General features: G+C 48.9%; 1 protein-coding gene across 1 annotated transcript in view; it reads right to left on the bottom strand.

Annotated features, from left to right (window-relative positions):
* CRISPLD2 (cysteine rich secretory protein LCCL domain containing 2) overlaps window positions 1–14,523 on the bottom strand; it is a 63,733-nt gene that overhangs the window by 12,377 nt on the left and 36,833 nt on the right. Inside the window, exons 8-13 of the mRNA XM_028501873.2 lie at window positions 13,033–13,093; window positions 10,039–10,105; window positions 9,427–9,557; window positions 7,593–7,636; window positions 6,309–6,381; window positions 3,787–3,862 (exon numbers count right to left, since the gene is read on the bottom strand). Coding sequence (XP_028357674.1) covers window positions 3,787–3,862; window positions 6,309–6,381; window positions 7,593–7,636; window positions 9,427–9,557; window positions 10,039–10,105; window positions 13,033–13,093 — 452 coding nt within the window. The remainder of the gene's footprint in view (window positions 1–3,786; window positions 3,863–6,308; window positions 6,382–7,592; window positions 7,637–9,426; window positions 9,558–10,038; window positions 10,106–13,032; window positions 13,094–14,523) is intronic.

Raw genomic sequence — 14,523 nt, 5'->3', positions numbered from 1 at the left:
GACTTCCCAGAAACAGAAAGCAGGACGGGAATCACAGGGGCTGGGGAGGGGGCATGGGAGCTGCTGTTCAGAGGGTGCAGAATTTCAGATCTGCGGGATGAAGAACCAGAGACCTATTGCCCAACAACGGGACTGTACGCAACACTGCTGAAACCACGCACCTAAACATGGTAAAGACGGAAGTTTTACAGTGCGTATAGTTCACCACAATAAGAGAAAGAGATAGAGAGAGGAACAGAGGGAGAGAGGAAAAGGGGGAGGGAGGGAGGGAGGGGGAGACGGAGAATGCTATACCTAAGTCCAGAGAAGAGTGTTTTCTAGAAGTGACCAGTGCAGCCCCAAAAGTGGTGAGCCAGCCTCCGTCCCCCTGGCACAGCCCTCCAAATTCCTTTGTCCCCCTCTCCTTTTACCACTGTTCCCGGCCACTCTGTGTTTGGAAGAGGTACCCTGAACTACACTTTGAATGGGACAAGCAGTCCATCTAGCAGGACCCTAACACCAGACGTGAGAAAATGGAAGAAGGTGGGCTCTCTGAAAATTTGAAATATTGCTGAGCATGTTACCGTGCAGAACCAACCTGCAGCCCGTTTGAGAGCTGCAAGGGGCCCTCTCCAGGGACGGGCCCTCCAGCCACGCCCTTCGCACACAGGGCCATTCCAGGCAGTGCTGGTTTTGCACAAGAAGAAAGATGCTTCCTAGCAGAAGACGGCCCTCCCTGCCACTCCCTGGAAAGTTGACGTTGCTGTTGAAAAGGTGGAGAGCCTCTGCCCTGACCCGTGTGGCTCAGTGGGTTGGGTGGCGTCCCGCAAAGCAAAAGGTCACAGGTTTGGTCCTGGTCGGGATGCGTATGACAGGCGACAGATGGATGCTTCTTTCCCTCTCTTTCTCCCTCCCTTCCCCTGTGCTAAAAACAAACACATAAAATCTTTTTTAAATTTTTAAAAAGGCGGAGGGCCTCAGAGCCAGCTCACCCATTCATACTAGCGTCCGGAGGACTGGATTTCTTGACAGATTCCATGACTGATTTACCTGAAGGTCAGTTTTTTAAATCCTGCATTAACACATCTCGTCTTCTTCAACAAATAACAGATGAGGGTGGGGCCCTTGAGCCTGAAGTGGCCTCCAAGGGGGTCTGTGAGGCCCCGGACCTGCAGGCAGAACTCTGGGAGCCTGGAGGGTCCATGAGAACTCCCCTGGGTTTGCAGGCTTGTGCACAGTAAGTGCTCGAGGGATGTAGTTAACAAAACAAATACCACCGCCATAATCATCACTGTCACTGTCACCACTGTTAAAAGTTCTCGAGGAAATGCCATCTCGAAGCCAGTAGTCCTCAAAGTATAGTCCCAGACCAGCAATGTGGGCATCACCGGGACCTTGTGGGAAATGTGGATGCTCAGGCTCTACCCCAGACCCACTGAGTCAGAAATGCTGAGGATGGGCCTGGAAGTCTGTTTGAATAAGTCCTACAGGGGATTCTGATGCATATACAGCTGTGAGAATGAATCTGGCCACCAAGGAAGACAGGAAGGACAGAGATGAAAACTGAGGTTTGGGGGAGGTAGGACTTGCCTACCATCCTCCAACTTGGTAAATGTCACAGGTGGGGCTTGAACTCATGTCTTCTGACCCAGACTTTGCTCTTTGGGCTACGCCCTAATGCTTCCCCTGCCTGCAGCTCACCACAAAATGAGGGGTCTGCCAAGTAATGCACTCTGGGTGAGCAGGCAAGGATTACAGCACTATTAGGACCTTCGAAGATCTGGAGACAACTCTCCCAAAATAAATTTCTTAGCTAAACAGACATTTTCCAAAAGGCATCATCATTTCCCAGAATACAGAGTGACCTAGAAACCAAAGCCAGAAAAGAACCTCTGTAACGGAGGTAGCTTTCTTCTTTCCCTCCTTCCTTCTCCCCCCCACCCCCGCCCCCGCCTGTCTCCTCTTCTCTTTTTCCTTCTCCCTTCCTTCCTTCTTTTACTTTCTGAAGAGTGTTTAAGCACTGACTGCTGTAGTATCTTCATTTATTTATTCTTTCAACAAATGTTAATTGAACACTTGTTGTGTGCCAGGCCCTGTCATGAGCATGGTGGTTCCAAAACCTCAAAACCCAGGAGAATGAGTTAGTTAAAGACTTCACACAGCTTTTCACCCACGTGCCTATTCATATGGGTGTAACTATGAGTGCAGGTACATTCAAGCAAGGCAGGAGAGAGTACAGAATGAACAGAGCCCAAGGCAAGACAGACACACCTTCACTGGCATCTCACCTTTGCCATGTACTAGCTTGTATGATTTGGGGCAGGTTATTTGGAGCCTTACTTTCCTTTTCTGTAAGATGGGGATAACAAAACCTAGAGATGGTATTTGAAAAGAACCTAAAACATAGCAAAAGGCAGCTTTATGTTATTACTAGATATCCATCAAGTTCTTGCATTTCTAACTTTTGGGGGGAATTGTTTTCTATATTTAGCTGCTATGTTGTTTGGTGCATATAGATTTAGTTTTCATATCTTTATAGATATGATACTTTTGTCTCATTGCATAATTAATTGTTGTTCCATTCAGTATGCTTAACCTTCGATTCCACTTTGTAAGGCAGAAGTATTGCCATTCCTACTTTATTTGTTTGTTTCTTTGTATTTGGCTGGAATCACTTGATCCACCCCTTTGTTTTTAAATCATTTAAAAGTCCAAGTTTCTGTCTGTTAATAGCAGACTTTGTTTCAAACATTTAGTATTGCAACTGATAGAACTTTACTCCTTTATTAAACTTTCAGAACTCAATTTTGGCTAAACAGCTTTTGAGGGAAAAAAATGACTCATTTAAAGAGAAAAAAAAAGAGGGGGAGAAAGGTTAGCCATGAGGGCACTCTGACCTCACAGAACCCCATGCTCTCACGTTTACAGGAATCTGGAACAAAGGCAGGCAGATGGAGGCAAAGGGGCTGACGGTGAGTGAGATAAGCCACAAAAACAAAGAGGAGAAAAGGTGGAGTAAAAATGCCAGCTAGGGATGAGCGATGCGAATCTAATCATGAAAATTTAGATCCAGAAGATTCCCTGGACTGGGAAATCAGAAAAGCCCAGCTGACTCATTTAACAGGGAAGGACATGACTTGGAGAGGTCACACAGACTGTTGGGCAGAGCAGCGACCACGTTCACATCTTCTGGGTCTCCATGTCCCTCAACCCTGGGGCGCTGAAGGCAACAGGCTATGTTCTGGAGGATTTACTTAAGGAAAATCAAGCAAAAGCTTCCTTGCTAAAGTTAGGAGGGAAATATGGAAGAGCAGACTCCAATATAATAAGGATGGTTATTAACAAGAAGAAAACTCATGTAATTTGTATTTTCTTCTATGTCCTTATAGCTAAGTACATACTTAACCTAAAAGAAATGCAGTGAGTAGATTGGACCACTATCTCTAAATGCATCGGGAGAGCTGGAAAGGTCATTAAAAGTCTGGGGAAATGAAATATGTGACACATGAAAGTTTTCACATTAAAAATGCATGTCAGTGGGGAAGCAGGATTCAACTTACCGAACTATGAAAATGTTTGCGTAAGATGAGGCACACCTGCCTCTGTATTCATACGCATACATAGGTAGTCGTACAAATAGTTCCATAAATGGGAATCTAGGGCAATAGTTGCAGAAATAACTGGTCTAAATTTAGTTGGAGGGACAGGAATGAGATCTCGGGTTTCTGGTATCCAGACCTTGGGACGTGGTTTCTGAGGTCTTAACAAGCTTTGAGAGGTGGTCATTGAAAGCGCCAGCATACTCACGTCTGCGTAGATGTTGCTTCCAAAAACGGGAGCCCAGTAGGACGGCTCGTCTTTGCAGTGCGCCGGACAATGAACTCTGGAAAACAGGGAGCATTTGTGTGACGGTTATGAGAAGCAGCTGGCCCTCTTTATTTGAGTTTCAAGATTTAAGTTCTTAGATGAAAGGAAACCTACCACACTGTTTACGCTTTAAGGGAAAAAAAAATACTTCTTCCATTCTAGCAGTGGTAAAGATATTTTTCCTCTTCTTAAATAGGTAATATCTAAACACGAATTTTTAAACACCACACAAAAACACGCAAGCAAACAACAAGGTGAAGGGGAATAAATATCGGAGAAGTGAGTGTGGGATTGTAAAATGTTGCACCTCCCGTTCTTGGGTGTGGGCCAGTTCATCCTGTGGATGTATTACGGAGATTATAATCAATAGACTTTTGGGAAGGCCACTGCCCTGTGTGGGGGAGGAAAGGGCGGAGGGCCCTCACCTCGGTGAGTCACCGAATATTCCAGGGAGAGGGAGCTGATAACCTGGGGTGGGAAGGGGTTAGATCGCTGCTGTGTCAGTCCCCACATCCCCGCCATCGGCATCAGGGAGATGAGAGGAATGCCTCAAACTGGAAGTGGGTGGGCCCAGGAAAAGGCATGAACTCTACCGAAGAAAAAGTCTTTTGTCTTCATCTGGAACAGTACCCCACGGGCTGGAGCCCAGGGATCACGGAACCAAAATGGTGCCTGGAAGCCATCTGGCCCCAAGACAGGCAGGATTTGGGGAGGGAAGACAGCCAGATGGAAGGATTGAGAAATGGAAGTGGTACAGGGAGGGGGCAGGGGGGAGCAGAAAGAAAGAGAATGTGTGTGTGAGAAATTAAGAAAAAAAAAAAGGAAACGTAACTTAGATAAGAATGAACATTGTCTCCTAGATCTTCTAGGATGGCAGGTCAAAAACCTAGATTTTAGATACTAGTACTATGTCAAGTTTTTCTTTATGTTTGTTTTTATTGAAATCATTTCCTTCAGCTTCTCTTTAATATTTGGGGAAATCTACTAAGAGATTGCTATCTGCACTTGAACATTTGGGAGGGGTCAGCGAGGTGGTGGTGGTAGTCATGGCAGGGGTGGGGGTTAGGGGGTAGGGAGTAGGGGGTAGGGGCTGGGGAGCTGGTGCTTCCAGATGAAGGCAAGTAGCAGAAGGGAGTCAGGGACGCCCTATCCAGTTTCCTCCCCTTCATGGGCTCCTCCCTGAGGCTATTATCTGCTCACACCTCCGAGGTTTCCACCTGTTAGCTTTAAGGTCAATCTTTCCCTTAGAGAATCTAGAAGCTTCCAGGCTCAGGATTAGGGTTCACAGAGTGCTACATACCTCGCCCAGCTTCTGAGAGGACTTAATGGCTACTTCAGACACAAATGCTATGAGGACACTCTTTATTTTATGTTATGATGCATCATCCTCTAAAATCAGCCAAGTAAGATTCAAAAGACGCATGTGAAACTTCGTCTTTAAACAAATGGTGGTACTTCCACAGAACGAAGCACCACACAGTAACACGAAAGAATAAAGCAGGTATGCTCCACAACATGAATGAATCTTGAAGGCATGCAGAGAGAAAGGAGCCCAGCAGGAAAGTCTACATACTGTGATGGCTCCATTTATACAAAATTCCAGAAAAGGCAAAATCAGAGGGACAGAAAGCAGATCGGTGGTTGGCGAGGATGTGGGTGGGGGTGGAAGGGGAGGGACTGACTACAGGGAATGTTCCAGGGTGAAGAGAATGCTCTCCACCTTGCTTGTGGCTGTGGCTGCCTGACTGTGTGCATTTGTCAAAACATGTCGATTTGTAAACTTACGTGTATAGTGGGTGGATTTTATTGTGTGCAAATGATACCTCAAAAACTGGGTTTTAATGAGCTATTCCTAAAGTTAGCCATAGAAAATGTCACAGATCCAGTAGAAGAATCAACGAGCTGATTTAAATTGGACAAGCAGCACAAAGCTTCCAGAGTTCAGGACTGATCTATGAGACCGAAAAGTGACAAGTCTCGAGGTCAGTGTGAGGGGGCTGGGGGGGAGCTGCGTGGCGAATGAAGTCAGTCCTGCAAGGGTAAGGGCTCTGTCCAGTGAGTGGGGGCTACATCAAGAGGACAGGGTCCTTCTCAGCTAAGGTCCCAGAGCAGGGTTCTGGGGACCAGCCGCCCAGTGGGCTCACCCCGTAGCATCTAAACAAGCTGGTCGTCTCTGGCCCACTCTTGAAGATTCAGCTTTCAGTGGTCCCCAGGAATTTGTGTTTTTAATGTCCCTCAGGCTATTCCAATGTGCAATCAGGGTTGAGAACCAGTGGCCTCAGGGAAGGTCTAGTGGACCCTTGACTTTGAACATGAATCAACTGATTTCCTGGGTGTATACATACAAGGGCTATATCTGGAATTCCATTGGACTCCACTGCCAAGAGATGACCCGCAACCCAGCACGGTGCCTTCTTCCCTCAGTCCCCATGTTTGCAAAGCCAGATGCCAGTGAGACTTACCTTGGGCAGTGGGTCCCTGGCTTCTCAAACGGGCAGAGCTGAGCGACGGTGGCATAGCAGTCCAGGTCTTGCACTGTGAGCAGAAGCCATCAGGAAGGGGTTAGGGGATGGGCAAGCCTGGGCCTCGAACGACTGGTCCATGCATCAGGCTGCTAGATAACTGGGTCCTGGGGGTTCACTGAGCCTCCAGTAGAGCTGGGGTGAGAGCCCTGCAGGTGTCAGCCCCAGTGCTCCGGGCATTCCACCTATCACCACTCGAGGGATGAGGCAAAACCCGTGCCTGCACGTGTTTACTGGCCAAGGAATCTACCGGTCGCAAAGCTTCTCTGTGGGTTGGCAACCCTTTTTACTTGCATGGTGCTTTTTGATTTTGAAACATTTCTCCTACTTCACCAGGTCAGAGCCTCGTGGCAGGTCTTATTCTAATTATACAGATGAGAGAACTGAGGCTCAGAATAGCTGAGACCTGGGTGAGGACCCCGGTTTCCCACTCCCAGCCTAGAGCTCTGCCGAAGAAGGCTGGTAACTCTTAAAAGTCACGCGTTCTATTTGAACAACAGACGTGAGAAAGTGGCTCTAATGCTGACCACCTATTGTCTCTGACAGCATGTCCTCATCTAGCTCAGAGTGGGGGCAAACTCTTTCTTAAAAGAATAGAGAGTAAATATTTCCAGTTTGGTGGACCCAACAGTCTCTGCTGCAGAGAAACTGCGTATGTGAAGGGGCATAGCTATGTGCTAATAAAACTGGGTTTACACGGACACCCGCAGGAAGGAAGGGCTTGGTCTGAAGGAGGTAGTGATTACAGCATGTTCCCCCATGGGTGCACCCCACCCTACCAAACGAACATACCCATTGCCCTCTTGTCCACGGCAGACATTAGTAACCTATCAAGCTCTGTTTTCTGCTAAGCCCAGAATGAGGCCTCAGCATCCATCCCAACACGCTGTTCCAGGCAGCCACTGTCAATCAATAGAAACGCCACCTCCCTATGCCACCTATTGGCTGCTGGAGACCCAGGAGTTGGTGTTTCTGTGACATTCAGCTGGAGCGCCAGGCCTGTGTTTCTGATTCAGCACTCTAGGGAGGGCCAGTGCCAAGTTCAGATATGTTTAGGAACTAGTTAGAGAGTCGGCCTCCTCAGGAACCTCTTTAAAAAGTCTTTACCATGTTAGAACAGCCATGTTAGCAGGCAAGATAAACATTACAGCAACAACATTTCCAGGGAAACCCAAGATAGCCCACATATCATGGTCACATTAAAAAAAAAGGCCACCAGCTTACCTTTTACTTTCGACACCGTGAATGAGCTGGACGCCTTGTATTTACTATAAAAGGAAACATTAGGTAAATGTAAACAGAATGGCTTCGACAAGTGCACACTTGCTCCTGCATTTATTTTATTTACGGCCTCAAGTTAGCGTTTTTCTGCTTGTCTCCCACCAGCCTGAATGCCCTTAGAGCACCCAGAGCAGGATCTAGAGTGAGGACTTTCTAGGGCTCAGCTCATCAACTTCTCCGCACCGAGGGCCCCTCTGGTGAAGGGCCTGATGAAGCCTACGGACTCCTCCTCAGGGTGACAACTTTAAAATGTATGTGATGAAAGGAAAGACTAAAAGATAATCAGTTACTATTAATATCACTATCAAAGTATTAAAATAAATAAGTGCTCGAGGAATAGTTACACTAAAAATAGTCTAGGGGTGTGTCTGGTGGCTGCTGTCATTTCAGGGCCAGGACGGAAGGGACAGGGTTTGCAGGTGCGTGCAGCTCGCTGGTGTCCGCCGGTGCGAGCGTCCCCGGCCCTGTGGACGCTACGCTGGTTTGGGGCCAACATTCCGAATGGAAGGAAATGTCACATTTCAATAGGGGGTTAGTGAAAATACAGCTTTAATTTGCTTTATGTCGATGTTTGCAGATTCTCTGAACTCTAAAACCCGAAGAGCCCACTCTAGGTGCAAAGCTGGGCGTTGAAAGGGACCAGAAGTGGCTCTAGGACAAGTGTCCCCGGCAATGCAGGGTCTGAACCTGGCCAAGCCCACAGGTCCGTCCTGCCTGTGCTGAGTCCTGAGCATGGCTGGTGCTGAGGTCACCCAAGCTGTGTATCTCTGTGAGCATCTTCTTCACTTCGGTTTACAATTCCCTGCTCTTTGTTTGTTTGCTTGTTTGCTTGCATAACCCCCAGATTTGCCCCAGCCTAGGACAGACAGGGAGTGCTCCAGCGCTCCAAGAAAAGCCAGGCCTTTTGAAGGGGAGTGACTCATGCTGTTTTTGAAATATTTGGAGTGGCCTCGCAGTTCGGATGGGACGTGCTGTCTCGGAACAATCACAGGAGCATTTGTTCAGTGCTTCCCTTGTCCCAGACCCTGGGGAAGGCACTGACACGGGGATCCTGACACGCCGTGCGGTCGTGGATTTTCTGGGAGTCAGCCCTGAGTCCTGTTATGCTCCTCATTTACAAACGAGGGCGCTGCCACCCAGAAGGGATGCAGAAGCCGGCCCAAGGTCATGCACCAGGAAGAGGCAGAGGTAGGTCTGTTTGACCCCATGACCCCCATTGGGCTGTATGATCCCAGGCCACTTTAGCCTCTGACTCCATAGACGGGTCAGGACATGGCCTACTCACCGCTCCCCCAAAAGTCAGAATGGCCAAGGACCACCTGGCCCATCAACCAGCCACATGCCTTATATGAAAAACATTATCTTGCAAAAAAAAGCTAGTATGTTTAAAAAACGAAAAGCCTCGTTCTTAGTAAGAGAAAGTGCTAATCCAGAATTGGCCAGAAACTCAAAGTTGCTATCAACTGTTACTGATAATGCTTCTGGTGAGTTCTCAGAGACCAGGAAGGGAGACACAGAAGAAGCTGAAACTCAACCAAATTAGAGGGGGGTATGGGCGGGGGGGGGGGGGGGGGGAGGAGGGGAGAGAGAACCACCAGAAGGAAATATGCTGAATCACCTATGGGGCAATTTCTGAGTTGCAGGATTAAGATCAGCTCTATCTTCTCCTCTGGTTCTTTATCTTGTTCAGTACTTTTCAGAGTTTCAGCAATACTTTTACAACAGGAAAAACTGTTAAGGAACCCTGACCCAAACAGACCAGTAACAGAATAGTTACCTCAAAGACCCCACGGCGTTCCTCTCAGACTTGACGAAGAAGGGGACCCTCCCGTTCCTGGTGATGTCCACCAGGCCTCCCCTGTTGTCCAGGATCCCGTAGTGGATGGCCGCGCGGCATATGCTGGAGGACTGGGGGTGGGGTGGGGAGGAGGACGGTAAACAGATCTGCAGTAATCTCTGTGAGCCGTCTTTATCAGCAACACCCACGGTGTTTGTCTTCAACCCTCAAGCAGCCAAAAAGTTGGGCCAAAGTTCACCCCACCTCTGACTCTGCCTCTCTCTAGAACGTGTCTTTGTTCCTGGGGCAGCTTATCTTTAAAAAAAAAAAACAAAACCCACCCTAGGTGCTTTACAAGCTAAGGAGAGTGACAAGCAGCCCTTTCTCCCCACGCAGTGGAGCATGTTAAAGCTCCATCTGAACTGGAGACTTGGGTTCACGAGGGTTGGCCCCGGGGGAGCCCAATAGTGGCTTCCCAGGTTTGTGAGCCCATGAAGGCTCACAGGTCGTCTCGACACACCTAAGGTTGGGCGAGGGAGGAGAAAGGGAATCTTTAAAAACCCACGACAGCATTCCACACAAGCCACTTAAAGAAGCTCTAGCCACACTTACACTTTCATAAAAGAGAGTTCCAAACACCTTCGCCTTGTTGTTCAGGCAGCCTGCTGGGCACTGGTACCTGGTGGGGAAGAAGGAAAATGACCTTCACAGACAAAAATGGCTCAATATCACCTTGAAATGATCGTTTCTTTTTCTTCAACAGCTCTGTTATTGCGCAGAGAAAAGCATCCATGATCTGGAATCCATTGTTTTCCGGCAAGTCACACGTCACCCGAAGTTGAGAGTCACACGAACACAATTACAAGATTCAGTTTGACCTTCTTAAGGACGATGTTCATGGGCTTACGATTTGGGTTTAGGGCAGAGATGTGAACAGATGGACAATTCACAGAAGAAAGACAAGTGGCACCCAGACACTAAAAAAAAAAAATCCTCAAACATCAGTCATTAAAGAAGGCAAACTTTGCCGTTTCCAGGTGTCAGATTGCAAGGTTGTTTTTTAAATAGAATAACACTCAGTGATGGTGTTCGTGTTCATGAAAAAGTATAAATTAATCTTCCCAGAAAGCCTAAAATCTGTTGCTTCTTGAATTTCCCTGTGAGGGTATATCCCAAGAAAAAAGTCAGAAAGTCAGAACCACATGTGATTCCAACTGTTTATAACTGTGAAAAACGGGGAGCGAGCCAGCAAGTGCCAGAGGAGCGGCTGGGCACGCGTGTGGCGTGTGGCAGAGTGCTACGCAGCCACCAGAGATGAAGTCTTTTCAGGAATGTCTTCTGACTTTGGAAAATCACAAGTGCAAACAGTGACGCATGAGACCCCATGAGCAACACCAGCCTAATCAGTGCATAAAGCAAGATTGGGACTACATTGAATTGCTGCTGACATGGGGAAGTTTCTAGACACATTTTTTCCTCTATACTTTGTTGTGGTGGGCGTTTTCCTGATTACTTACACAAACAAGGATTGTTTTTAAAGTTGGAAAATAAGCCCAATAAACATAACTTTTGTAAAAGCACCAGGCGCAGAAGAGGGACGTGCCAGGTAGTGGCAGGTGGGGTGCTGCGTTTCTTGCCTGGAGGTCTCTAACAGTCCTGGTGTGGGCGGGCCCTCGCCTTCTCCCTGCCAGGCAGGGTCCCATCTGCTCCTGACTCTGGGACCTTGCTATCTCACAAAGGATAGTCTTTAAACCTTGCCATTCTTTTCCATTGAGTACTCAGGCCTGATGCTATTACAATGAGCTTGTGGGACAGAAAGTCACATCATCACAAAGGGACAACTCAGGGACGTCCCGAAAATCCTAGAACCATGAGCTTGCAGAGTAGATATGCCCTCCAGACTCGGAGCGCTTCCTGCCCAGTTCACCCAGCACACAGACGCGCAGATGCCTCCGACACAGCACAGGGACAGTTATTGCACCACTTATCGTTGCCACATCTTGCTCATCTCACCAACAACCTGACTGTTTACTTTCGCAGTTCTTGCTGGCGCGTTTCCCCTGCTCAGGGGACGACGTCTGAGCCTCCCGAATGACCTCCTCCTCCCAGGTTGCTCAAAGTCTATTTCCTAACACTCCCGCCAAAGGCTGAGCCAAGCATTCTAGCAAACCAAAGTCCAAATCCCTGTGGTATAAAATGGGACCCGCTACCTTCTCTCTTTAGCATGTGCTTTAAGCGGCGCGATTCAGCTTCAGAGGAATGAGAGCCGGAGTCCATAGGAAGTCAAGTAAGGACCCCTCCACCAATGACGTGGTTTTTCTGCTGCGAACCTGAGGTTCTGCGCGAGGCCGCTGCACCTGTTGGCCGTTCACTGCCAGAGAGTGCAGCCCAGCAGCTGCACTGCCAAAACCAAACTCCTTCTTGGCAGACGTTCTCCAGCCTCTGAATGGACAATACTCAATGGCTCCCACAGCTACATGCATTCATTCAACTACCCGGGCTACACTGGCCGCAGCTCTCCCTCCAGCGGGACCCATCAGGAAGCAGGCCTACTCGGGTTCTGTGGCAGGCTTGCCGGATCCCTCCATGGCCAAGGCACAGCCAGCCCACATGTGTCCTAACAGCGCCCAGCCCTAACCCTCCCCGCACAGAACTCCGGGCCGCCCCAGGGCCTCCACGCACAGAGAGATGGTATGGAGACCCCAACTGCGCAGAAACATTGATCATCACGTCTGTAGCACGTCTTCTCTGTGCCAATCTGGCATTTCTACCGCTCGGAAATGCCTTTTGAAACGATAACTCAGAGCATCTGTAATCTAAACAGGTCCTCCCCACTAGGGGTGAGACAGTTAACTGCAATGTATGTCCAGGCGGGAGAAGACCCAGAACTTGAACCTCTGGGTCAGGGGTGTCAAACTCATTTTCATGGGGGCCACATCAGCCTCGCAGTCACCTTCAAAGGGCCGAATGTAAGTTTAGGACTGTATACACGTAACTACTCCTTAACTGTTAAGTGAGAGCTCAGCGCTGCTGCAGGGTAGAAACAAGGTGTCAGGCCGGATTTTGCCCTTGGGCCTTATGTTTACCACCTGAGCTCTAGGTCAAAGGTTAACAATTAGGGGTGATCTTACTCCTCGGGGGACATTGGCGATTTCTGGACAGTTTTGGTGATCATAACTAGGGAGGGGCTCCTGGCATCCAATTGGTAGAGCCAGGGATGCTGTTCAACTCCCTACACCGCACAGAACAGCCCCCACCACGAAGGATTATCTGGCCCTGATGTCGGTAATGCCAAGGCTGAGGAGCTCTGCTCTAGGTTGCCAGAGGTGGATCGCCTTTGTGCGCCAAGCTCTTAATAAAGGGCGGCATTCAGCGGGAACTCTGGCCAGTCCAATTTGTGACACAGAGCAAGCTGAGTCACCTCCCCACTCAAACTTCGGTGTACACCGTTGCTGCTAAAAGTAGAGAATGCCACTTTTTGTGAGTTTCTGCCCAGCTTGGTTTGGGTGGCCGTGAGCTGGCCGATCATGACGTGACCCACAACCCCAGCAGGCACTTCAAAGGGCTATGGGGAGCAGTGAGAGAGGGACCCAGCCCAGACCTTACCTGTTACACGTGGACCCTTTGCACTTGTCCTTCATCTTGGTGTCACACCTGACGACTTGGGCTAGGAGAGAAACGCAGGGACAAACATCACTACAAGGATCCAGAGGATAAGTCTGACTTAGAAAACCACATCCCCCACTCTGAGGAACTTTCTGGAACATTCTGGAATCCATGACATATGAGACAGCAGCATTGCCTAATGGCTGCAGGCCTCAGTGGTGAGGCTCAAATCCCAGACCTGCCAGTTTATAGTGGTCACGTCACCTTGGACATGTTACTTCTTCTCGGAGGTTCAATTTCCGCTTGTGAGTAATGGGCATAGGAACAGTGGGTACTGGTCCTGTGAGCACTGAATGAGCAAGTATGTGGAGCCTTGAAGGGAGCCTGGCGCACGCTAAGTGCCCTTTAGACCCTCAGGGACCCAGAGAACAGGCCTTCCACGCCTTATCCAGCCTGGGAAGTGAGGACCCAGGCATTCCGACCTGTGATGTCTGCCCCATGGTCGAGATGGCCAAGCTTTAGTTTTTTTGTTTATTTTATAGGGACATACTGAAATCCTGGAGCAGAGTTTATAGTTGGGCAAAAAGACATATTATAACTTTACATGATAAAAAAAAAAGCCAATGGAACTGTTTCAGACTTCTGGAAAGAAAAGGGCACCAGAATATTTCCTGGTCAAAGAAGCCACAGAATGGTTAAACAGGCAGAAAGTCCGGGGAAAAGCCACTTAAAGACCAAGGAGACAGAGTGACTGGTGGGGGCAGGGCAGAGAGTAGTTGAAAATACAGGGGACGGTTTCTGAGCAAGACAGGCACGAGGAGGGCCCTACTCAAGGATGAGTCCAGTTTTGTGCTGTTCAAGGCTCAGGGGAGAATCGGAGAACCAGAGCCGCAGGCAGTGAGCCTGCGCCTGTGGTCATGTCTGTAAGAAAGGGCCCCAAACCTGCAGTGAAGGCGCCAGGTACACAAGTGCCCGGCTGCAGTGTCGGGGGCTCAGAGTGCTGAGCTCTAGCCAGGGCAGAGAGAGAAGAAAGAAGAAAAGTCTTGGGAGGTGAGGAGCCCTGGGAACCAGGGGAGGGGAAGGTGCAACAGAGGTGAGCATGAGAGTGTCCAGGGCACTTCTGGGTGTCTGGGAGAAAGCACTCAACTCCTGCCCAAGGGGCTGTTTGAGGAGACTCGATGATCTCAAACCACAGGGAGCTCTCTGCTGACACAGCGGCACACGGTACTGCAAGTAATCCTCACAGCAACCTCATAGGATTGTCCCATTTTATGGATGAACAAATCAAGTCTCAGAGAGTCGAGTGGCGTGGTGCAGGATGAGCTCACAGGAGATAGCCTCCCCCTTGCACATCTATGCTATCCCTTGGGGCGCCCCGTGCTTCCAAGAGGAACCCAATTTCAGCCCAGGTCTTCTTTGAAAGGATCAGGTCTAACCTTCAAATACCTCCCCCAGGGGAAAGTGTCACTCAAGCACAGCTCCTATACATCT

This window comes from Phyllostomus discolor, chromosome 12 (assembly GCF_004126475.2).
Source record: "Phyllostomus discolor isolate MPI-MPIP mPhyDis1 chromosome 12, mPhyDis1.pri.v3, whole genome shotgun sequence".
Lineage (NCBI taxonomy): Eukaryota > Metazoa > Chordata > Mammalia > Chiroptera > Phyllostomidae > Phyllostomus > Phyllostomus discolor.
Note: the sequence above shows the minus strand (reverse complement) of the source record. Positions and strands in the feature narration are given on the sequence as shown.